This window comes from Myxocyprinus asiaticus, chromosome 37, assembly GCF_019703515.2.
Source record: "Myxocyprinus asiaticus isolate MX2 ecotype Aquarium Trade chromosome 37, UBuf_Myxa_2, whole genome shotgun sequence".
NCBI classification, from domain to species: domain Eukaryota; kingdom Metazoa; phylum Chordata; class Actinopteri; order Cypriniformes; family Catostomidae; genus Myxocyprinus; species Myxocyprinus asiaticus.
This window is the reverse complement of record NC_059380.1, coordinates 25,216,719-25,243,815: the sequence shown is the minus strand read 5'-3', so window position 1 is coordinate 25,243,815 and position 27,097 is coordinate 25,216,719. Positions and strand designations below refer to the sequence as shown.

Genomic DNA, 27,097 nt, shown 5'->3' with positions numbered 1-27,097 from the left:
TTCTGAAAAAAAAAAAAAAAAAAAAGGTTTTGCTTAAAACAAACAAAATTATCTGCCAATGGGGTAAGAAAAATAATCTTGTTTCCATTTGATTTTTTGTTTTACCCATTTGCAGATAATTTAGCTTTTTTTAAGCAAAAACTCACTTAATTTGGATTTTTTTTTTCTTTTTTTTTCAGAAAACAAGACATAATATCTTATGCCATATTACTTATCTAGTAAATGCATCTTGATTTAAGAATTTTTTGATATTTGGGCTGGAAACAAGACAAAAAATCATTTTTTGCAGTGTACAATCTCTTTATGAACTTTTTGAAGCGTCAAATTGGTAGTTGCGTGGACTGAAAGGAGGGACAGAAATCTCTAAAATTTCATAAAATTATCTTAATTTGTGTTTTGAAGATGAATGGAAGTTTTATGGGTTTGGAACAACATGAGGACGAGTAATTAATGACATAATTTTCATTTTTGGGTGAACTATCCCTTTAAAATATAGCTGTGATTTTTGTCTCTTACAGTGGCAGTGAAGAAGAGGTTTCCCAATGTGTCCAGAGGAGCTTTGGGGATTGCAGTGAATTCTAAGCTGGGGGAACTGAGACTGCTTGAAAAAAAAAAGAAAAAGTTAATTTTTTGAAATTTAAAGTATGTTCCTTGCTTGATTTTTATTCAAATGTGTTACATACATGTTTACATTTTAGACATCAAATAAAAATTTTCTTCAAATGTTACGTGTGTGTATTTTCTTGTTTTGAAATATATGGAGGGCAAAATATATTTTTTAATGCTTTTAAAATATATTTATACTTTTAAAATATATTTTCAAAAATGGCCAAAAAAACGTATTTGTTGAAAATGTATTTATGTAAATGTATTTTGACATATATTTTAGCAAATATATTTTTTGGCCATATTTTGTATATTTTGAAATATATTTAAAATATATATATATATATATATATATATATATATATATATATATATATATATATATTACCGTATGGGGGTTTCATGCCATTAGAATTCCATTTTATTTGAAAGCGAAAGAAACGAAGATTAACTATTCAATCCAACCACCATTTGAATCCCCAGCATTTTTAATCAGGTTCTGCCGCACAGGTGATGCCTGTCAGCCTCATTACCACGCCACAGCTTGTTTAGGGGGTGTGCTTTATTCAGCGATTGTTCCTCATCTTCTAACATGAATATCACGATTGTTTCTCCCTCCAAAGTGCCCTTTGGAGCGTGATTTATTTCATTCTGAACACAGTGATTATTTTGTCTTCTCTATAGCAACACCTGAAATTGTGCCTTCTGCAGGGTCTCACCAATATTACTTCCAGCAGGTCTCTGTGAGAGCCCATTTAAATTCCTCTCACTGGATTGTACACAGGTTTACCTCTCATTTTCTCTATCTAGGTGTCTTTCCAAGACTTCACCATTACCTACCGATGAGCCAAAGATGGCAATAATTTTAGTTAAGAAATCACAACTGCGGTGCTTCTGCCTTCGGCTCAAAACATCCCTAAGCAGCACAAATGTGCTATCTACGTGCCACAACTGCGGCGTCTTTTGGGTCATGCAACAAACCCCCACAGCACCACAAAGCAGCGCAAACGTGCTGAACAGGTGCTGCAACTGCGATGTCCTTCGACCATGCAAAAAACTCACACCACAAAGCAGCGCAAATATGCTGTACAGGTGCCGCAACTGCGGTATCCTTCGGACCATGCAAAATAAAAAAAAATTAAAAATCCCAACACACCACAAAGCAGCGCAAATGTGCTGTACAGGTGCCGCATCTGCGGTGTCCTTCGGACCATGCAACAAATTTCCACCACACCGCAAAGCAGTGCAAATGTGTTTTTCCAGGTGCCGCAACTGTGGAACCTTTCAGGCCCCGCCACTAAATCTCCCACAACACCGCAATCATGTTTCCTGTTCCCTCTTATGTTTCTTCTTATTAAGACTTGAGGGGCACAGCTCATAAATGTATACCCATCAAACCACTATTCAGCAAGTTTCTTTACTTTGTGCCACCCACCATTCGAATGCAGTTTGGGCCCTCCTGTTCGAATGCTATGCAGGCTTTCCCATCGAATTGCAGTGTGGCCTCTCACATTCGAATGCAGTGTGAGATTTCACATCATTCATTCTGTGGGCTCTCCCATCTGTAACGCAGTATGAGCTCTCCTGTTCAAGTGTAGTGGTGGTGCAGTAATCTTAAGAGCCTTTTAGCTTTTCCCGTTAACCGTGGCATTGGCATTTCCTTTGCTCATGGTCGAAATGAGCTTGACACACAATAAGGTGTGCCTAAATGTGATAAACTATGTGTGCCCTATTTGATAATGCAGCCACAGTGCCCCACCAGATAATGTGCTGCAGTGCCCGCCCACACTCGATACTGCCGCAGCATTGCCCGCATACTCTCAATTATGCAACAGCATCACCCCTTTCGCATTTGGATACTGCCGCAGCGGTGCCCTGCCATGACAAACGTAATAAAGTTGTATTCTTAACTAACCTTTTGCTTCACTCAAAGCTGCATATAAACGTAATTGACACATTTTCCATAACTAACCTTCTGCTTCCCTTACAGACGTATATAAAGGTACATATTCCTAACTAATATTTGCTCCTCCTACAGGTAAGTACAAACTAACCTTTACTTCCCTTACAGGTGTTGATGATTCTAATGAAGTCTTTTGTGCCCTACTTAATACCGCAGCAACAGTGCCCCGCCATGACAAATGTAATAAAGTTGTATTCTTAACTAAATTTTTGCTTTCCTCAAAGCTGCATATGAATGTAATTGACACGTTTTCCATAACTAACCTTTTGCTTCCCTTACAGACGTATATAAAGGTAATACATTTATGTATTCCTAACTAACCATTTGCTCCACTGCAAGTAAGTACAAACTAACCTTTGCTTCCGTTACAGGTGTTAATAAATCTAATGAGGTCTTTTGTGCCATGCTTGATACCACAGCAACAGTGCCCCACCCATACCAATTGTGTGTACACAGTTGTTAATATTTTCTCCACAGGTGCTTTCAATGTCTAAGTTCCATACTTTCATAGAAGTGCATCTTCAGCAATGGAAACACAGCAGCGCTCCCACAGGAGATCCTTCATTATGCCCCCAAATACTCAATCCACTGCTAATGCAGTGCTTTAAACTCCGCTCCCGCAGGATGCCCACTTTACTCTACTGCCACAGCAGCTTACCCGTTCGAATGCCGTGAGCACTCTCTCTCTATGGAGCAGTCTCCTGTTCGAATCGCAGTGTGAGCCCTCCCTTTCGAACACAACATGAGCCAACTAGTGCTAACTTTCCCCGTTCGACTGCTTGCTGGACTTACCTGTTCGAATGCAGTGAGCACTCTCTCTCTATGAAGCAGACTCCCATTCGAATTGCAGTGTGAGCCCTCCCTTTCGAACACAACACGAGCCAACTCTCGTTCTCATTCTTCACGTTCGACTGCTTGCTGGGCTTACCCATTTGAATGCCGTGAGTGGTCTCTCTCTATAGAGCAGTCTCCCATTCGAATCGCAGCGTGAGCCCTCCCTTTTGAACACAGTGCGAGCCAACTCTCATTCTCACCTTCCCCGTTCGACTGCTTGCTGGGCTTACCCATTCAAACGCCGTGAGCTAAACCTCTCTCTCTTAGAACAGTCTCCCGTTTGAATTGCAGTGTGAGCCCTCCCTTTCGAACGCAGCACGAGCCAACTCTCATTTTCACCTTCCCTGTTCGCATACTGTGAGCCCACCCACTTCTATGACGAGTGGTGGTCTCTCGTTCGAATCACAGCGTAGCCCTCTCGACCAGCAATCGTACAAGAACGTACCTTCAAATAAATGCTTAAAGCACTCCCTCTGTACAAATTTTTTGGGAAAAAACAATTCAGAAGCATCCGCCAAGCCAATTTACCAAAATAGAATTGTTGTTGGCTTGATGTCCTAAATACTTCCTGCCATAGTCATGGTACTGTTCTTTCATCTTAATGCCTTTTTGGGGGTAATCAGGACTCGAGTTGAGTCTTGAGCTCCGAGCCCTCCAGTATACGGTCAGCAAGCCAAATAAGTTTACTGCTTCAACACAAGATTACATTAACATACGAACTACTAAAATGGAGTTAATTAACAGAGGTTCGGGAGGAGCATGTTCATTTTAATCTGACAAATCACAGCCCACAAGCAGGAGTATATAAGCCGCTGCTTACCTGCCTCCTGTGACAACACTCCTGACACTCCACCACCACCCCATCTCCACCTATTCTCTAGATTCATTATCTAAATAAGTAAAGTCTGGGGGGGTAATTAGGACTCGAGTTGAGTCTCGAGCTCCGAGCCCTCCAATATACGGACAGCAAGCCAAATACGTTTACTGTTTCAACACAAGATTACATTAACATATGAACTGCTGAAACTCAGGTTCTTAAAAGGGCCACGTCCAATTTATGACTAGAGTTAAATTACATGAAATTTCTCCACTTGGCTACATATAGGATTAGTTATTGTACACTGGAGAAAAACTTGTCTTTTGTGAGATTTCAAAGTAGGGAGTGTATGTCTTCAGTCCGAAGGGCACTGTAAATGAAATAGTGAACAAGTATACATGACAGGTGTACATTACTTTACAGAAAGTGAACAGAAATGTACCCATCAGTCACTGCACATCACATCAGTACTACACAAAGTTTGTCTAAAATAAATGTGGCATTTTTATTCTGATTAATTCACACCAAGAGTTTACAGAGCACAATATTACATGACATTACATGATTTGTATTCACTCAAATAAATAATAATCTATTTTACAAAGGAAACAAAAATACTAACTTAATTTGAAACTAAGGAAACACATCTTAAGACCCCTGCCTTTGGAGATTGGAGTCTGTCCAGTTGTGTTTGAATGCAAGAATGCATGCTTTTTTTTTGTGCTGTCTGCTGTCTGTGTAGTTTGTTTCCTATACAGCTGCACGCTGCCTGTACAGCTAGAGTTGCGCTTACTACCCCTTGCTGACTGGGACTCGCAAAAACACGAAGGTGGTACAGTACTTCAAATTTTAATTGCTCCAGTGTGTAGGGCTTTACTGGTTGTTTAGATCAGTGTTACTATCAGAAATAATTAATAATTATTTCTGTAGTTATTAATCAATATTTAAATTAATTAATTGGATCTAACTCATTAAAACCTCATATAGGACTCCAGTAAATGTAGTGTGCTACGTTTAGGAGCAAGTTTGGTTATTAGCAATAATTAATAATTATCAAAGATAATTATTAATTATTAAAATCAATAGAACATTGATGAGAATCAATGTTAGCTTTTTTTTTAATCCTTTAAAATCAGCACTTATCAATTGTTAACATCGAAGAAACATTAAAATTAACACTAGCTTATTGATCATTCTAATTCAATCAAAGATAATTATCAATTATCAAAAATCAATAGAATATTAATAAGGATTAACATTGACGGGGCACCACCCTGAAATCAGGGACTAATAACCGAATATTAAAACAGTCTCAATATTAGATTGTTTTCTTAGGAAAATCGACATCCGAAGAATATCGATTTTCGAATAAAAAAAACAATGAATGAAGGTTTGAATCCGAGCACTGACATCCCGTCAGCACGACACAGGCGTATGCAAAACAAACCAAAACACTTCTCTTTGTAATATAAACAAAGTTTATTTATGCAGTAATATCAATTAATAATTAATACAATGCAGTCAATAAACTTCCGACTTACAACTACAAACTAAACAGTGATATGATTAGATATGGAAATAAAAATAATCCTATAACACAAGGTGTGTGTGTGACAGTGTGTGTGTGTGTGTCAGTGTGGTTAGTGAGAGAGAGAGAGAGAGAGATGATTAAGTGACAGCCCGAAAGCTGATTTCGCGATAGCTGGAGATGAAGCAGCCGTGTTCATCACTCAGAGACGCGGTTTTACGAGCGGGGCTCGTAAAAGTCCCTTGTTATTTGACTCTTTAATGGATGAACTCAGTTGCTGTCTCACCCGCGATGGCGAAAATGCACAACAGTCCAATTTGGTTGGACTACAATACAGCAAAACAAATTCGTGATAATTAATACCCTGAGTATTAATAATTAGCGGACATGGCGGTCCGTAAACTGTACAAGCAAAAACCTTGAAACACAAGAATAACACGCTATAATATTCTATCTCTGCCCAGACGTAAACCTCTTACTTGAATCGCATGAGGACACAGGTAGAATGTGTTTTCCTCCGTCCTTTAACTTTGACCCGGTTTCTTGAGGCTCGTGTGATGACTAGAGCCGTTTCCTCGCGCTGTCGGCGGCCGGTACGGCTGTTGATTCTCAGAGGGCGGTACGGCTGTTGATTCTCGGCGGGCTGGCGGAGAACTCAGAAATGTCGACTTGATTGAAGATGGAAGAGAAATCTTTAATCTCTTCACTTCTGTAGGCCAACGGATGAAGATGCGAATTGCTCGGCGGTCTCCTTCGGATCCGTTAGAGTGTTTGGTTGAACACAGAGTAATCTCAACTCGTCCAGCGAGATGGAGATTGTATGGCTACAGTTTCAAGTCGGACATTACTTCCTTATGCCACGAGGTTACACCGGAGAGCAGCAAAAATCTACGTCCGTATTCGGTGAACGAAGTAGCCGGAAGCAACTTTGGAAGCATTTTCAGAATTATTTGAAGTCCGGATGATGTCATGTTCGAGGGACGTTCTGTTGTGTGCCTCATCCAATAGGAGTTGAGTGCTCGATCCTTTAGTGGGCAAGGCTTCATGGATCTGTAGTCTGTTTAGGACTCCCTTTGTTTGATTTTGGCGCGATTTTATCAGTAAGATTTATGACTTAGAAGGAGGGGGCTTGAGGAATGTTTTTTATGACTGTTAGGCCTGCCTTTGTCTTCTATCTGAATACATAAGGCCCAACAAGTGGTAGGATTATTTGTGATTATGGTTGTAAAGAATTGAACTATAGGCCATGTACTCAACTCAATTAATGGAGATTTCCACTGTTTTACATGTATGCTGGGAGCACCATTCTGTGGCCAGGCATTAACACTAACCCATCTCCCTTTTTTCATCTGAAAATAACAGCTATGAAATAACGACATTAGGTTATGGTAATAACTTTTTAACAGTTTGACCAGTGTTGGTCAAGTGAGCTTCTTGCCCTTGTTCCAGATCACGTGTGGCACTTTCCATTTGCTGTTCTTTGATCTGTATTAAATGCCTTCTGTTGCGTGTGAACTGCTGGCCGTCACTTTCAACAATATACGAGTGTGGGGCTTCATGTACTCTGACTACCTTTGTTGGCCGCCATTGTGTTTCCTCCTGTAATTGCACATCATCACCAGGCTTAAGATCTGGCAGCAGTCTGGCACCTTATTCACAGTATTTTTTTGCCTTTAGTTGGTTAAATTCAGTCAGATACATGGAGCTCTTTTCCTTTTCGGTATTTTACTGTCGGAGATTCAGGAGAATTTCCTGGAGTCTGAGGGGAGTGTCAGCTAGGGGCTTTTTCATGATCATATCTAATGGTTTATGATCGCTTTTACAGTGAAGTGCCTGCCAAATATGTACTAATAAAATGTCTAACATCCAAACACGATAGCTGCTAGCTGCTCTATTTGTGCCCAGCATTTTGTGTATCCGTGAAGGCTTTGGATGCAAACGCTACTATCCTTGTGGAGTAACACGGCACATACCCCACAGCTGGATGCATCCACATTGAGTATGACTGGCTTTGCGGATCGTAGTGGCCCATGTAGCTTACTTCTTTGACTTTGAATGTGCATTTCTGTGGGTTTAGCTTTATTTTCTTCACTCTGACTCTGCCACCTTTTCTAGCCTCTGGTTGTGTTGCTGTTCATTCTCTACCCATATCAATATGTCATCCATGATCACTTCCACACCTTGTAGGTCTTCAAATGCTTGTGCCACAGCTCAAATCAAAAAATCCCTTTATTGAAACTCATCAGTCAATCATTGTTTTGAGGAATGAAGGCTATATAATGTTTGAAATTGCCAAAAAATGGAAAATTTCATACAAAGGTGTACACTAAAAAATGTAAGGAATTATAATTACTACAGTCTTCAAAGACAAAGGACAACTGCTCTAACAAGGACAGAAAGAGATATGGAAGGCCAGATGTACAACTAAACAAGAGGATAAATACATCAGAATCACTAGTTTGAGAAATAGACGCCTCACATGTCCTCAGCTGACAGCTTCATTGAATTCTACCTGCTCAACACCAGTTTCATGTACAACAGTAAAGAGAAGACTCAGGGGAAGAATTGCAAAGAAAAAGGCACTTTTGAAACAGAAAAACAAAAAGAAAAGGTTTGAGTGGGCAAAGAAACACAAACATTGGACAACAGATAATTGGAAAAGAGTGTTATGGATCCTAACCCCATTGAGCTTTTATGGGATCAGCTAGACTGTAAGGTGCATGAGAAGTACCCGACAAGACAGCAGAATTTATGGCAAGTGCTAAAGGAAGCGTGGGGTGAAATGTCACCTAAGTATCTGGACAAACTGACTGCTAGAATGCCAAAGATCTGCAAAGCTGTCATTGCTGCATGTGGAGGATTTTTTGATGAGAACTCTTTTAAGTAGTTTAAGAAGTTCTGAATATTTCTTTCAAATTTTAATAGTAATTTTTCACATTATTAATGTCTGGACTATACACTGTAATCAGTTGAATGCCACTTTGGTGAATAAAAGTATCAATTTCTTTCCATAAGAGCAAAGTCTGTACATTATTCCAAACTTTTGGCTGCCAGTGTGTGTGTGTGTGTGTGTGTGTGTGTGTGTGTGTGTGTATATATATATATATATATATATATATATATATATATATATATATATATATATATATATATATATACAGTATATATTTGTTTATTTATTTACACAAGAAAATTATGTACTCATACTCAACATTCCAAAAAACTAATTTTCTCAAGTGTTGGGCCTCATGTATTCAGATAGATGGCAAAGGCAGGCCTAACACAGTCGTAAAACTTAACTCAGGCCCCCACATACCAATTCGTAAATCTTACTGATAAAAACCGTGGCAAAATCAAACAAAGGGAGTCCAAAACAGACTACAAATCCCATGAAGCCTTGCTCACTAAAGGATCGAACTCTCAACTCCTATTGGATGAGGCACACAACAGAACGTCCCTCAACCATGACATCATCAGGAGTAGAAATACCTCTGAAATGCTTCCGGGATTTGCTTCCAGCAACTTTGCTCGCCCTGTATAGATGCAGCTCATCGCAGCTCTCAGGTGCAGTCTCGTGGCACAAGGAAGAAACGTCCGACTTGAAACTGTGGCCACACAATCTCCATCTCGCTGGACGAGTTGAGATTACTCTGTGTTCAACCGAACATGCTAACGGATCCGAAGGAGACCGCCGAGCAATCCGCATCTTCATCCGTTTGCCTGCAGAAGTGAAGAGATTCAACGTTTCGACTTCAATCAAGTCGACGTTTCTGATTTCTCTGCCAGCCCGCCGTAAGAATCAGCAGCCGTACCGCCCGCCGACAGAGTGAGGAAACGGCCTCCTGTCATCACCCAAGCCTCGAGGAACCGAGTCTGAGTTAAAGGACGGATGAACACACATTCCACCTGCATCCTCATGCGATTCAAGTAAGAGGTTTACGTCTGGGCAGAGATAGAATATTATAGTGTGTTATTCTTGTGTTTCAAGGTTTTTGCTTGTACAGTTTACGGACCGCCATGTCCGCTCATTATTAATACTCAGGGTATTAATTATCATGAATTTGATTTGCTGTATTGTGGTCCAACCAAATTGGACTGTTGTGCATTTTCGCCATCGCGGGTGAGACCGGCAAACTGAGTTTATCCATTAAAGAATCAAAGACTGTTTGCGAGCCGTCCACCATGTCTCTGAGTGATAAACTAACAGCTGCTTTCTCTCCCACGATCGTGAAATCGGCTTTGGGGCCATCACTTAATTTTCTCTCTCTCTCTCTCTCGTACTAACCACGTACACACGTGACCCCTCACAAACATTCTGGCACACATTTTTGGCTCGTAGATAGCTTCGTGATGAAGCTCAGCTTTGTCCCTAAGCTATTGTACAAGCGGATACATGCGGTAACTGGTAGACGCCATTGACTGGTTTCTCTCCGCCCACATTCGCGGCCATATTCCCTGGCCGGAAGTCTCGCGTGACATACTCTCCACAAGAGTCATGTCCGCCATTTTGTACGCGTCCCTCCTTACACACACACACACACACACTTGCTCTCTCTCTCTCTCACACACACACACACACACACACACACACCCTCATGTGTTATAGGATTATTTTGATTTCCATATCTAATCATATCACTGTTTAGTTTGTAGTTGTAAGTCGGAAGTTTATTGACTGCATTGTATTAATTATTAATTGATGTTACTGCATAAATAAACTTTGTTTATATTACAAAGGGAAGTGTTTTGGCTTGTTTTGCATACACCTGTGTCATGCTGTCAGTGCTTGGATTCAAGCCTTCATTCATTGTTTTTTTCCCGAAAATCGATATTCTTCGGATGTCGATTTTCCTAAGAAAACAATCTAATATTGAGACTGTTACACTATCTGGTTATTAGTCCCTGATTCCAGGGTGGTGCCCCATCAATGTTAATCCTTATTAATATTCTGTTGATTTTTGATAATTGATAATTATCTTTGATGATTGTTGAATTTGAATGATCAGTAAGCTAGTGTTAATTTTAATTAATGTTTCATCGATGTTAACAATTAATGATTATCTTTGATAATTGTTGATGTAAAGGATTAAAAAAGCTAACATTGATTCTCATCAATGTTCTGTTGATTTGAATAATTAATAATTATCTTTGATAATTATTAAATATTGCTAATAACCAAACCCGCTCCTAAACGTAGCGCACTACATTTACTGGAGCCCCATATGAGGTTTTAATGAGTTAGATTCAATTAATTAATTAAAATATTAATTAATAACTAAAGAAAGAATTATTAATTATTTCTGATATTAACACTGATATAAACAACCAGTAAAGCCCTACACAAGTAAAGTGAACTCTTACAGATATTCCCTGCTCAGTGTGTATGGAGCAGTGAACAGTGTGCTGGGGGATTGTAAACCAGAACGCAGCTTTAGACAAGAGCAATTAGTGAGCAGTTAGCCACTAAGGTGGAACACAAGGAACAACAAAGTCCCTGGGAATTAAAATGTTCAAGTCAAAAGGAAGAAGCCATTTTTTGTGATTATTTCACAACGTATAAGAGTGAATCATTTGCTCAGCATTTAGAAGAGACATAAACCTAAAGAAATTAGAATTAGCCCAAGGATTATTATTTTTCAGGTAAAAACAGCAACAGTAGTTACAGTACGAATGGAGTTGGGTGCTTTGTGATTCATGCCAATTGTGTACATAAATCCAACTCATAGACATGGCTGCATTTACACTGCAAGGCCCAAAGCACAGATCTGATATGTTGAGACATGTTCGATATTTAGATTATGTGATTTTATTAATAGCAATAGATGCTATTTACACCAAGCAGTGGTACCTAAAAGCATCTTCTTTGCTCTAAGTGCAAACAGTGTTAGATACTATTTGCACCTCTAATTAAATACTAACATACAGTATAGGGACATCACTGCAGTTTGTTTATTGTGTTTATTTAGGGTCCCACAGACACCCTACACCAAACCCTAACCCTAAACCTAACCCTAACCGTCCCTTACAAAAATCAACCATGGTTTTACTACAGTAACCATAGTATCACCATAGTATTTTGTAGTAAAATCATAGTAACCACAAAATTAAAACATGGTCACTATATTTACAACATATTTTTGCAGTACCGCCATCGTTATTTGCATTAAAACTGTGGCTTCCACCAAAAAAACATGGAAAATACAATATTACTATTGTAAACCAAGGTTAATTTTTACCTGGATCAAACCTTTCTCTAAACTCCCCGACCTTCACTGTGACTAGATCACAGCAAGGAAATCAACCTTTAGATTATTTTTTATTTATAAGTAGTATTACATATAATAATACTTTATTATCATTTATTTATAAGTTGTATTAAAGGTAACATTAAAAGTGGAGACAGGAAACAGGATGGGAAAAACTGGGACAAAAGTGGAAACCTAACTCAAATCATCTGTGCGGAAAAAGCACATCAATAGCATCTTTACTTACCACGCTATTGAAGTGACACCTAAGGTTGCAGTTTGTTTGTAATTTCAGTGTTTCCACCAGACTATTTGAGTGCAAATAGTGGTGCTGTGTGGCATGTGCTAAAAAGTCACTCAGATTTATTAATACCCCACCAAACACTGCAGTGCTGCACTGCCCAAATTGACCTGCATCATGCTATCAGTGGATCACAAAAATAATCGGATTTGTTTAGCGTCAACTATTAGAAAAGATTGATAAACAAATAGTGGAAACAAAAATCCACATCTAGGCACTCTTGTGGGGTTTAAGTTAAAAAGCCATTATTGTGAGTGCTACATATTAGCACCAACACATATAGGCCCAAACAGGCCTTCATCAGGGTGTCACAAAATGAAAGACACAGTAAGTGACTTAATAGTCTAACGATAGTGCTCTACACATACTGGCCACTAGAGGCCTAAAGTTGTATGACAACAACATCAACTTTCAAGCAAAACAAAAGTGAAGCAATATACTGTAACGTTGCTGGCAAAGACAGGCTGATGAAGACGATGATGAAATTAGAACCCAGGTGCAGTTTATTTACATAAGTTAAATCCAACAACCGTAAATCCAAACGTGAAACAAAACATAAACTTGACTAAATTAGACTTGACCAGAAAAATCCAAAGATTTTACACTTACAGTACCTGACAATGAACAATCGCAAACATGAGGCTTAAATACATGGACAAGGGAGAAACATGACAATGATAACCAATGACAAGACAGAACTGATAACGAGGTAACTAGACAATAAACCAATGAAAACAAGACAAATGAACATGGAGGGAAACATGAAATCACATGACCTTAACAGGAACAGGAACTAAACTTTAAAATAAAAGACATGAACACAAAACATGAACAAAAACACATCTAGATGTGACATATACCAAATCAATTAATATATGTACACAGTCAGAAAAAAACATTTCATATAAACCAACACTATTGTGCATTACCATACTTTACCATTTACATCTACAGAACATGATCAAGGAAAATAGACATCAGATTTAGCAAGACACTATCTCCATCCATGATTTTCGAAGTGGAAACGGGCAAGATTAATGTTCATAAGAAAGGAGACAAATCTATGTCCTCATTAAGTCCAGGATGTGACAGAGCTTTTAATGTATGGATCCAGTAAGTCTCTCGCTGTTTTAATGTTTTAAATCTATCTACATCCCGAATGTCACATGACACCTGTTCTATACTCAGAACTTTCAGAGAGCTGTCATTTCCATGTTTGGCTTGGATGTAATGTTTAGCCATTGGGTAGTTCATATTGCAGTACGTATTGCATACCTATGTTCTGCCACTCTGTCCCTCAACCTCCTCTTGGTAAGACCTATATAAAAACATCTGCATGGGCATTCCAATCTGTAAACCACATGAGTAGAGTTGCAATTGATGAAGTTCTTGATGTTGTAAGTCTTCTTATGCCTTGTGTCCTCAAACAAATTGCTTCTCATCATATTATTACAATAATTGCAGTTACCACAGCTAAAATTTCATTTTGGTTCCTTTTGTGGGCATTTCTTTCTTCTTCAGTATTAGAAAAGATTATTGTAATAGATAATTTCACATTAATATGTGAGGTACCTCAACTTTTCCAAAACAAAAAACAAAAAAACAAAAACAAAAATACAATAAAATAATTACATAATTTTAATTGCTCACTTGCCAGTGATGGCATGCACGTACTGTGTACTCAACTTACACACAGGACAGAACAGTTACTGTACATATTTTTTTCTGAGGTTTGGTAATTTCTGACATATTAGCAGTAGCATCTTGTGACCACAGATATAGGTGGGGCAGATTCCTACTCTGAGCACTATGGGTTGTTATGTATAACCACATTGAAGTTTTACATTATTCCACCCATTGCACACATATGTGGTCAATCGATGGGGGTACTGACGAGGTCAAACGAATATCAGAGCACCCTCAATTGGATAACAGATGCGATTTATTGCATCTTTATTTTAACTACTAGCACCACCACTAATTTCAGAAACCCTCTGAGATTTTAATCTGAAACCGGGCCTGATAAACACACTTCCAGTCAGAACATGTTGTGTCCTTGCATAATTCCACAAGGTGGCACTCTAAAATTGATAGGGAGATGTAAAAAGAAGGCTTTAATTTTCAAAGTTCTTTGATTGTTTTACACAATATTGCTAAAGTATCAATACACACAACAAAAACAGAGAAAAGCTAATTATAATAATAATAATAATAATAATCATAATAATAATAATAATACATGATGATCAGTGGCAAAACAGCATGTTGCTCTGTCGCAAAAACATGCAACACTCTTGTACTTTTGGTCTATGCAATTTCATATTCTCAACCAACGCCTCTGAATGGCTAAGAAAGTGCATGTCTGCTCACAAATATCAAGAAACTAATGTTGTGTATGTGCTCAAATCTAGAGTAAATAGAAGACATATATGTCAAATCTACTGTATGTGACATTCTCTCAATGTTGATTTCAAACCCGGAACAAGGAAATTGCCCCAAAAAAACCTAAATTAACCACTTTCCCCATGAAATTAAAGCTTGCTATTGTCTTACATAATAGGCAAAATGTAGGCTAAAAATCTGTTAACATTTGTTAAAGGAGCACTCAGTCATTTTTTCAGTCATTGGACTTAAATGGACACCAAGTGGCATGGATGCTGCATCATTCAAATGCAATAGTTTTCAGTTACTGATACCACTGTAGAAATTCACTATACTCAGTCAGACAAGATTTGTTTAATCCATGAGTGAAAGTGCCCAGTAACTTGGCGATTACTGAGATTACGCGAGTAGTATTCGTCTGGTCATATGATTCTAACATGGTAGCCCACATGAGGAGACCCTCTCCGTGTAGATTTTAACAGCTTTTATAAGATTACTGATATGAGTGGAGTCTTTATCTCATGCGAGTGCTCATGATTTTATACATGTTTCAAAATGTCAGTACATTTCTTTAGGAGTAAAACTTTTTAAATGAGGAAAAAGTGCACCTTTAATATCATGATCCTTTAACATGCACCCATAGGCAATGCTCTTGTAATATAGTTATGGGTATGCCAGCACTATAAACTATAACTATAGAGCGCAACAGTGCCTACCCACTTGTTCAACCGGTTTGATTCAGAAAATATTTGTTTTCCATTATTTTTATACTTTTTTTCCCATAGTGATTTTATAAAATCCTTAATAAAAGATTTCTAAGCCATGAACCAAACCAAACAGCTCCAAAGTGAATCACAACATTACAAACTTTGATAAAAAAAAAAAAAAAAAAAATTAATGACTGTGTAAATGACGTTTTCATGAGGTAAGAAACTACAATCCGAATGATGTAATTGAATTCAAAACAACGGAAATATTCAACTATTGATTTTAAATTGTTGATTATAAGTAAAGAAACAGTATATTTTAAGTTCATTGCAAAATATTCAGATATATAGGCAACAAAGAAATAACTAGTTTGAGAGCACATGGAAACTGACTCGATTACATCATTCACAGTGAGTCATGGGAGTGGAAAATCGATTCAGAGCTCTCTTGTCATGGTTTTTTTTTTTGCAAAGATTTTCACCACAAGTTCAGCTATTAAATGTGATTTTTTTTGTTTTGTTTTTTTGTTCAGATAGTAGACTGATGGTTTCAACAAAAGCATTTAAAATTGATTAACAACAGCTCACAATAGGTTTTTCTTTGAATGAGATCTTTGAAAATGTATCAAACCTAGAATGTCATGGAAATGTTTTTTTTTTTTTTTTTAAATCCCAAGAATTAAGAGGAGAATCTGATCCATAGGCCATAGTTTGATATGATAGTAGGGCAATGACCTCTGATGCCAGAAACTTTTCAAATTTAAAACCCAATTTGAAAGTGGTCCAAACTGGATGACAAAATAAATAAATAATAACAACAAAAATAATAATAAATAGGTTGACTGTGTAAATATGCATACATACAATCACATGACTGTTCTTTGTCAAATTTTCATCTTTCATCTTCTCTTACGTTGATCATGCTTGAGTGTTTATGTGTTGGTGTAAAAATGTTGTCTGGAGGAAATTAAGGGGCCGTTTACACGACAACGTTTTCAACTGAAAACGGAAAACTTTTTATGCATTTTGGCTGTTCATTTACAAGACAACGGCGTTTTGGGGCCTGAAAACGCAAACTTTTGAAAACGGGTTTTAAAGTGCAAGTTTTTGAAAAGGATGACGTCATGCGCACGCGTATTACGTGTTCAGTCTATAGGCATGCGCACGTGTACTTCAAAAAAACGCGCGAGACATTCAAAACTACAATGGCGGACTACAGGACTATGTTTGTGCTGCTAGAGACTTGTAGTAATAAAGAATCCTCATCGTCCGTCCAGAAAAAAATTGCTCGATGCTTTCGCCATCTTCATTGTTTGTATGCACCGCTCCGTGGAAGAATGCTTATGTGTGCAGGCGCATAGTGTTTCTTTACAAAGTGACATCGCAAACTACCGGCCTGGCATGCATAATACAGCGTGTTTAGTCGTTTTCGCAAATCCGTGTGAATGTGAAATTTTTCAAAAACGCAAAGGAAAACTTTTCCGTTTTTTAGTACATCGTTGTCGTGTAAACTTACCCTAAGTTATCAGACAGATACATGACAGGTAAATTCAGATGACTGACAGCATTAGGAGTCTACTGGGACTAGCTGTCTAAAGCCAGGTTAGTCAAAATGAAATATCTAAAAAAAATAAAATAAAAAAAGAGTTAGAAAAAGAAGAGCCAATGCTCCATTAATACATGCACAGCCACTGAGGGATGCCCTATAGTCTGTCAAAAGAAAAACACTTTTATCTAAAGAGTACAAGGAACAACATTGCATAGTAAAAGATGTGTCTATTTACCAAAGAGATTTGTATGCCAATAAGACGTCTCAAAATACAAATTGCACAAATGGGATTTTTTTAATGTTACTCACTCTCAGAAAAAAAAAAAAAAAAACAAAACAAAAAATACAGTCAAAGCTGTCACTTGGGTGGTACCCTTATTTTGGGTAGTCCTACATTTTTGTACCCTTAAAGGAATAGTTCACCCAAAAATTAAAATTTGCTGATAATTTACTCACTCTCAGGCCATCCAAGATGTATCTTAGTTTCTTTCTTCATCAAAACAGAATTTAAGACTTTTAGGATTTCATTTCAGGCCTCCTCCTCTGAACAATGCAAGTGAATGTCCTCATTATTTATCATGCATATTTGACATTATTTTTGTATCTGACAAAGTTAATTTACATTTAACTTTACATTTAGACATTTAGCAGACACTTTAATCCAAAGCGACTTACAAATTGAACATAGCAAGCAACTAAAAAGTTAAAAAGCTCACCCATACTGAATGATATTCAAGACAAAAAAACACAGTTTCTGAGATAATGGAAGAAGAGATACCTAACCATGAATACCTCTAAAATGTTTAACAGACTAAAATAATATACATAAACTTGTATATTAGTGTAAAGTAAATTATCAGCAAATTTTCATTTTTGGGTAAACTATTCCTTTAAGGAGACAAAAAGTACTTTATTTTGTTCCCAGAATTACAAAACATATAAATGTACCTTCAAATGTACACAACAGGTCCTCAGGGTACAAGTATGTACCCAAAACAAGTTGTAGATTTTTATTTGATGTACTAAAAAGGTTGCCTTGAGGGTAGCACCCCAGTGACAGCCCTTGTACCTTAATTGGTACCTTTTTTTTTTTTTGGAGAGTGCATATTTCAAACAGAAAATTCACCAGCTACACTATTAGTTGAATAGGGTCGGTGTTTCATGGATAATTGTTGAAATATTGCCATCTAGTGGTGAACACATAACAACAAAACACTGTGATTTAACATTGGATGGTGTTGTATTTTTGAGTCCAGGCTGGTGTGTATCTTAAACGTTTTTCTTCAAATAAAATAAATAAAACATAAATAATAATAATAATCATATTGATACCTGTGTTTTTTAAACATCATTTAATTATCTATTTATCTTTCATGACTGTGTCAGATTGAAAGATTTCCTTCAGGCTGTATATAGAGGAAGGCATCAAGGCTTATCCGAATCCAGGGTTTGTGTAACACCCTCTCTACTAAAAGGCCTTCATCTGATTGGATGCCTAAGATATCCAACTCTCCTGTGTATGTGGTTTAGTTTATGGTAAAAAAAAAAAAAAAAAAAAGCCATCTGATGGAGTGGTTTAAGTAAGTACATTTATACAGTAAGTGTCCATTTTTCTTCTAAGACAAGCATTGCATTCAGTCACTAAATATATACAGTACATATGCATCTCTAAAGCTCACTAGATTTTGTTTTAGATCAGTAGACATGACAGTATCTGTTACCATCGGATGATTTTCACGAGTGGTTCATGAGTGATTATTTTATTCATATTCAAATTGTGCTTTTAAAATGCAGTGAAAGATATATTACAGTATACAATTAAAATGGACTACTGTCTCCATGTTCATGTGAATTTATCAGCAATTTAGCATAATTTGCTTCAGAAACTGTATTTGGTTGCAGGATTATTTTCAGAAAGAGTAACTGTCATTTGTGTAGCAACATTGGGCAAAAAGAATAAACCTATTAACTTTTAATAAGCCTCACTATGCGCTACACCTGTAGCTAAACACTCCTACACATCTTTAAACTAATATACAAGTTTATGTATATTATTTTAGTCTGTTAAACATGTTTAGAGGTATTCATGGTTAGGTATCTCTTCTTCCATTATCTCAGAAACTGTGTTTTTTTTTCTTGAATATCATTCAGTATGGGTGAGCTTTTTAACTTTTTAGTTGCTTGCTGTGTTCAATTTGTAAGTCGCTTTGGATTAAAGTGTCTGCTAAATGTCTGCTAACTTTGTCAGATACAAAAATAATGTCAAATATGCATGATAAATAATGAAAATCTAGCATTCTACTTTGCTGAATAAATTAATTTAGATTAAAGGATATCTTTTGACTTGTCACCGAAGTCAGAAAGTCCTTTGGTTTGACAGATGAACGTGTTGTGTCGTAATGTTTTTACAGTAATATCTGTGTTGACAAAGGATACTGTGGAACCTTCTAAAATAGTAACTGTCTAGTTTTAAAATAGTAGAAAGTTTCCTTTTAACATGTACTGTATATTATTGTTTTTCATAAGTTTAACATGTATTTTAATGGTAACACTTTACAATAAGGTTCCATTTGTTAACATTAGTTAACAGCATTAATTAGCATGAACTAACAATGAACAATATGTATTCAGCATTTATGAATCTTAGTTAATGTTAATTTCAACATCTACTAATACATTTTAAAATCAAAAGTTGTGTTTGTTTACATTAGTTAATGCACTATAAACTAACATGAACTAAACATTAACAATTGAATTTTTTTTTTAAACAAACATTAACAAAGATAAATAAATACTGTAAAAATATATTGTTCATTGTTTGTTCATGATCCCTAATGCATTAACTAATGTTAAAGAATGGAACCTTACTGTAAAGTGTTACCATTTTAATCTACACCGATCAGCCACAACATTAAAACCACCTGCCTAATATTGTGTAGGTCCCCCTCATGCCACCAAAACAGCCCCAACCCGCATCTCAGAATAGCATTCTGAAATGCTATACTTCTCACCACAATTGTACAGAGTGGTTATCTGAGAGTTATTGTAGTCATTGTCAGTTCGAACCAGTCTGGCCATTCTCTGACCTCTTTCATCTGCAAGGCATTTCCGTCCAAAGAACTGCTACTCACTGGATGTTTTTTGTTTTTTGGCACCATTAGGAGTAAATTCTAGAGACTGTTGTGCATGAAAATCCCAGGAGATCAGCAGTTACAGAAATACTCAAACCAGCCCATCTGGCACAACAATCATGCCACAGTCCAAATCACTGAGATCACATTTCCCCCCATTCTGCTGGTTTATGTTAACTGAAGCTCCTGACTCGTATCTGTGTGATTTTATGCACTGCACTGCTGTTGGTGCCAGACAGGCTGGTTTGAGTATTTTTGTAAATGCATATCTCCTAGGATTTCCACACACAACAGTCTCTAGAACTTAGAATGGTGCAAAAAACATCCAGTGAGCAGCTGTTCTGCAGATGGAAACACCTTGTTGATGAGAGAGGTCAACAGAGAATGGCCAGACTGGTTCAAACTGACAAAGTCTACAGTAACTCAGATAACCACTCTGTACAATTGTGGTGAGAAGAATAGCATTTCAGAATGCTATTCTGAGATGCGGGTTGGCGCTCTTTGGCGGCACGAGGGGGACCTACACAATATTAGGCAGGTGGTTTTAATGTTGTGGCTGATCGGTGTATATGATGTATTAAGTTATGATCTGTGGGCTGGTGGTTTTATCTTAGATTTGTCAAAAAAAAAAAAAAAAAAAAAAAAACTACAACAATGAAATAGTATTGGTTCAAAGAACATTCTTGTACTCACTTCATTCATTTCAAGGTGGAAATGTTGCTATTTTCAAAGCTAATGCTGGTAAGGTTGTGGGATGTTTTGCCCCATGTCTCAGGAATTAGTGAGGACAAATTAATTGCACATTCATATTTGGTAGCAGTTTGAAGCTTTTATAAGATGCTCTGAAGATATCACAAGACAAAGTCATAAATAAGGAACATCAAATTACAGAATATACCAACAGACATCAAAAACAGATGTAACAGAACTGATAAACAGGCAAAAAGAAGGATGTAGGAGGATTTATGTTTGAGGAAAGGACCAATAATACATTTTTGATCGTCTTCCTCCTATTTGTTTTTTCTTCTTGCAATGAAGACTTGATGAACTCAGATTTCCAATTTAACAGGCAACAGTAACACAGACTTGAAAATGAACAAGAAAGACTAGAAATTATACACCAAAACAACATTTGTTTGTTGTTTTTGTAACATTTGTAACACTCACTAGGACCTCATGCTGTGTTCACATCATTTCGAAATTATTGTAATTACGAGCTAACCAATTCTCTTACTTGATCATGGTTATGTCATGCAAAACATTTTTTTTTAATTGGCAGCAGCTACAGTTGCAGGTAGTTAGGTAGCTACTGTACTGCTATTTTATTTTATTGTTTTGCTGAACAACAAAGCTGCACATATATCCATTTTGGAATTGTGAGTGTTGCCATAGAAACAAATTATTTCTGAGTCTGAGGAGGTGAACAGCTCTACGAAGAATTTTTGAGTTGCATCTCGTAATTACAGTAATTCTGACATGACATTAATGCAGCATTAACCAAATCTTCCAATTCCTGTTTGGTGATGACACCATCAAACCACGTTCTGAAGAATTACAATCAACGCACATGTACCTTTAATCAACATCATCTGACTTTTAGGTAAACCATATTTGAAAATAACTTTCTACAATGAATAGTTCACCCAAAAAGTAACAATCTGTCATTTATTCACCCTCATGTTGTTTTCAACCCATATGACTTTCTTTCTTCTGTTGAAAACAAAAGATGTTAGGTAGTTTGTTAGTCAGCATTCATTTTTATTTAATCTTTTTTTCTATTCAATGTTAGTGAATGGTGACTGAGGTTGTTAGTCACTAACACCCCCTTTTATGTTCCATGAAAGAAAGTCATAAGGGTTTGGAACAACATAAAGGTGAATAAATTATGACAGAATTTTCATTTTTGGGTGTACTATCCCTTTAAGGTTTATCCTGATCTTAAGGTTATTCTGCAGAGTCTTTCATTTACCCTGTTTTCAGAGTTCTATTCCTCTATTACAGACACAATGAGCTGACAAAAACAATTTAACATTCAACAGGCCAATGATCTCATATCTCATTTTATGCTCTCATATCTCATTTCGCTAAGGTGCAATATATTGTATTACTTTTGTATATGTAAGCTGCAATATCTGATAATAATGTCACATCAACATACTGATTAGAGAAAAAAAAAAAAAACTATTGAGCCTATGCTAAGGAAATGTGAAAAAAGAAGAAAATAAGCTATTTAAAATCACAGTTTTTCCATATTGAGCAAGAGAAAGAGAGCAAATTGAAAGTATAAGCGGGTAAAGGAAGAAGTGAGGGAAAACAGATGTGAGAAACTTAAAGGGTAACTTAGAGTAGATTGTGGAATCGGAGTGAGAAAATAGAATTAGGCTAGATCACATACTCTACAAAGAACAAAATCAAAAAACAAAACATAAATGTTGTTGAACAGATATCATTGTGAATATCTGTCGTGATTCTATAGAGTTCATTTGGCTGTTTGTGTTACACAAATGTCTTTTCCAAAGTACACAAGGGCTCTGCTCCAAAACCTAGTGAGCTGCCTTTGCTATCTATTGAGCACATTGTCAGCTACCTTTAAAGGCAGCATCCTATGGAACCTCGTACAATAAAGGAGGTCGCACACCGGAAGAGAAGCGCCGCTAGGACAGTACGCACCGATGCAGTGCAGGTGGAAGTCCAAAGACGTGAATAGTCACCATACACACAAAAATTACGACGGTTTTGTAAGTCTTCAAGAATGAACAAAGTGAGCTTGCAGGTTGGAGTATTAAACTGGTGTAACTGCAGAAACTAATGGCAATGTTTATTATGCAATTTATCTGTATGAAGCCTTGAATAGGTTTCATTCAAGCTATCACATTTTTTATTTAATGGAAATCTATTAAGTTGTGCTCCATGGCATGGCAGAAATTTGAGCAGCCTCTGGAGTAGTAGCTGAGTGCCGACAGATGCCAAGTGGCAGTGGCGGTGTGCGTACCTTCATAGAAAACAATTGTTTCGAATTTTAGAACATGCCATGTCGTCCTCCAGATGCGTCCGGTGTGCGACCCCCTTAAGTCACTGATTTGGAACAGTCTACATAGCCAGCAACTTAGTGCATCATAAATAATTATTTAAATAGAATTTGGTGTTAGCATGTTGCTAAGCTAATGGTGCAATACTCATATAAAAACACATATAACAGAAATTCTGGGTAAAACAGTGAATTTTTCATTTGATTTAATTATTTTTTTATATATATATTATTTGCAGTATTGAATGAAATATATTTATATTCAGCTATTATTTTGCTTTGTCTGCCATCTTGGCTTTCTCTGCAAACAAGCAGTGCTGCCTTAGAAATTGGCCAAAAGAAGTTATCTCAGATGGCAGCAGAGCAGCCTTTGTGGCTGGACTGAGCTAGGTCACAAGGTTTTGGAACAGACACATATTCATACTTCTTACAAACACAGATTTCCACTGGAACTTTGTGAATATCACACAGTATCAAATCCCTTCGATTGTCGCACATACTGTGTGCCTATGGTACAGACTGACAAACAACCAAACTGTAATGAAATGTTTTAACAGAACACCACTTTCAATTTTGTAACTTTGCACTGTACGATTCTTCCCTTAATCACATCTCTGTGCTAACATGTTGGTGAAAATACTACCTTTACCTCTTCGGAAATGGATTGCCAACACAGAGACACATCCCCTCTCTCACTGGCTCATGATAAAGTAACTCATCAAACACTTGACTGCACTGGCCTCTTTGCGTATGCCACCCACCCCCCCTTCTTGCATCTATGGTACTACCCTAAGGTGTCCAGTGGATTTGTCTGTGTCAGAGCCCCCTGTTGTCACAGATCTGTCACATGCTAACAGTTCATCCCCAGTCACAGGGCCGACACCTTGACCACATTCAAACTGGTTGTTGTGCTGATGGTGGCAGGGGGGTTTGGCGGTCCATGCCCACATCCATCGGAGGTGACTGGGGGTGGTGAGGGGAGGCTGATGATGGCCGTGATGATCTGTTGGCCTCTATTGTTCAATTGACTCGTCTCGTCCAGCTTCAGGTTGAGGCTGGAACGGCTGACAAAAAAGTATTTTGAAAGAATATAAGTATTCATGTTAAGAATTTATGTTTTAAAAGAGTTCAGTGCACTGTGAGGGTTGAATAGATGTCAATTAATAACATCAACTCTAAACTGCAGCTAAATCCCAATTCATATAATGTACTAAAATTTAATACTTCGCTGGTGATAGGATAGTAAATTTTTTAAAGTATGGTGTAAGACAGTGTCAGTTTTGGAACAAACAATGACGTCATAAAATTATGCTTTGAGACCACAATTGCCATGGTTGCATACTGTTAGAATTTACATGCAAGCTTTAGCATGTAGCCAACATTAAATCAAAATTGACCTTATATACATTTTAATTCACATTCTTTGTCTTATTGTGCACGATTTATCAGTGCACGTTATTCCAAGTAAATAATAACCTATAATTACTTGCTCCACCACTGAAACCACTATCCTTTTCGGCTGACATCACAAATCACAAATCCCTCTTACTTTTCATTCCCTCCCTTCCAACCACTTGGCTCCATTCTGGTATGTAGCGACCAATTTTCACTATCAAATCATATCTTAATGGAAAAAATCAAGAAAATTCAGAATATCCCATTCAGAATACTGTATATCAAATTAAGGCTGCAAAATGGGTTGGTGTTTCATTTTGCAGAGCAGGGCCGATACTATAGGGTGGGCAACATTGATTCACTGTGGGAGGTGGCTATCATTAATCATTTTGCTGTCGGTCTGGGGTGAATGGGGGGTCGGGATGTGGCAGATGGAAAATCTAGATTAGACCCGACCATGTTGCAAAGTCAAAATATTTGTGATGTGAAGAACATCACAATTCTTGTCTTCTATTCTGTAAGGGTTGTGGGCAATATAAACTTGAAAAGCATGCACAGATAGGTATACTTTTAAATACTTCTAAATTTCACGACCGGTCGCATTTGGAATACTATTTTCAAACATACCATGATTTGGGACACACTAAGCCTAATATTGCACATGGTGTAAGATTGGATAGTGTGCAAAATGTAACGCACCAGGGGGTCAAGGTTTGGCTGATAGCTTTGGTAGTTGCTGGTAGATGCTGTAATTACACCATTATGTGGTGAAGCATGTCCTCCATTGACGGCGATCCAAAAGTAGCCATGTGTTCTGACAAAATAAAATGTTTTTGCAAACAACATGTAAATCATGTAAATTTCATTTGATTTTCACAAGATTTCATCACCTATTTAGTTTGGAGGGCTTGTGGACTTAGGTTTTCCTGTCTGTTGTAAAGAGTGATCAGTTACATGACATTTTTTGCGGCTAACACGATTGGCTAAAAAAAACTGAGTGTCATTGAGCAAAGATGGAAGCATCCAGGTCTTGTACTTCCGGTGATGCATACGCAAGCCGAGCAACTGCCATTGAGATGAATGGGAATGCTAACGGAAATCTTACTCTAGGTATTAGAACTCCTTAGGAGAACTCCCTGTCACAGCTTCCTTTAACTGCAACATACTCTAGTGTCTAACATGAAAAGTGACATACTAATGGCTGACCTGGTACCGTGGATGGGCTGCTCCACACACTGAATGTCAATAGCGCTGAGCTCCTGGAGGCCTTGCGACTGCATATGGGTGTGAGTGGTGGACATGCTGGAGTTGGGCAGTGGAATACTCTTCCGTGAGCGTTGCGAGCAACAGGTGCCAGTGAAACCCTCATGACTGGATAGCGAGGGACTGCGGGACAGGAAACTCTGCAGAGCGTTCTCAGTACAGTTCAGCTCATACATCTGCTCATCTACAAACTCATGAGCCTTCAGATGGATTGAGGGAGAGAGGAAGTGAGTGAGTGAGGAGGAATAAAGATTTCCACGTTTAAAAAACAGTTCACTGTTCAGTCCATGGGTTAAAATTAATATTACTAGGTACACAGTTCTCTGAAATACTAGTATTCCAATAATATTGTGATTGGTTTATCTCAAGTATAAGTGACCATTGTCCCAGACAAACTCTTGCATTTTGTGCACACACAGACAAAAGCAAGATGAATTTTGTTTTTAAAAATATAAAGTCAGCACTTCTTTTCGTGCACAAAATTGAGACAAGTTTCTTCCATTTCGTGGACTTAAGGGCGAATGTTGTCATGTTCTCGGTGAGTCTGTCTGTCTTTTTCCCTGTTTGTCTGTGCGTATTTGTTTCCTGCCTGTGTTTCCAGCGTGATTGGTGTTTCCATGGGAGCGCTCGCTCATGCCTCTCACAAGGTATTTACCATCACCTGTTACCTATTACTCTTCCTATATATTCTCCCTCATGTCTCATGTTCATTGGCAGATTGTTTCAGCGTTCTCTGTGTTGCTGTCTTGCCCTTCTGTTGGTCAGTTGTTACTATTTGTTTTGTTCTCTCACCCAGTTTATTCTCCAGTTTGGATTACCGGTTGGATTTAACTGTCATGTGGATATTTACCTGTTAGAGTTACCAGTCATGTGGATTATTACCTGTTGGATTTACCTGCAGTATGGATTTTCATCTGTTGAATTTACCTGTTGTTTGATTCATTCCTCCATGTGGATTACTAATTTTCTCTCGCCATCTGCTGATCTCATCCTCTCCTCGGCCTGGGTGTCCATCAGTCATCATCAGCCTTCTCTCGGACATTCCACTCTGCAGCCTGTGCCGGTTACATTCCATACACATTACCTGACAGAACAATCTTGCCAAACATGGATTCAGCGGAGGGGGCCAGTTTTCACTCTGCCATTACCCAAAAAGGTGCCCTCCTCTGTCACCAGCAGAAAGAGCTAGCTATCAGAGACATGGCTGGGCAGATAACTGGTGAGCCTGATACATGTTGATCATTCCTCTCACAATGCTCCTTGGTTTTTTGCTCTTCAGCCATCATCATTCCCATCTGATGAGTCTATGGTTGCCTACATCATTACCCTCCTCACCAGAAGAGCTTGT

General features: G+C 37.7%; 1 protein-coding gene across 2 annotated transcripts in view; it reads right to left on the bottom strand.

Annotated features, from left to right (window-relative positions):
• Positions 1–20,884: 20,884 nt before the first annotated feature.
• The window catches only part of LOC127428173 (potassium voltage-gated channel subfamily D member 3-like), a 237,059-nt gene continuing 230,846 nt past the window's right edge, over positions 20,885–27,097 (bottom strand). For both annotated transcript variants that reach the window (XM_051676337.1, XM_051676338.1), the window contains exons 6-7: positions 25,693–25,949; positions 20,885–24,155 (exon numbers count right to left, since the gene is read on the bottom strand). In XM_051676337.1, coding sequence (XP_051532297.1) covers positions 23,960–24,155; positions 25,693–25,949 — 453 coding nt within the window. In that variant the 3' untranslated portion in view covers positions 20,885–23,959. The remainder of the gene's footprint in view (positions 24,156–25,692; positions 25,950–27,097) is intronic.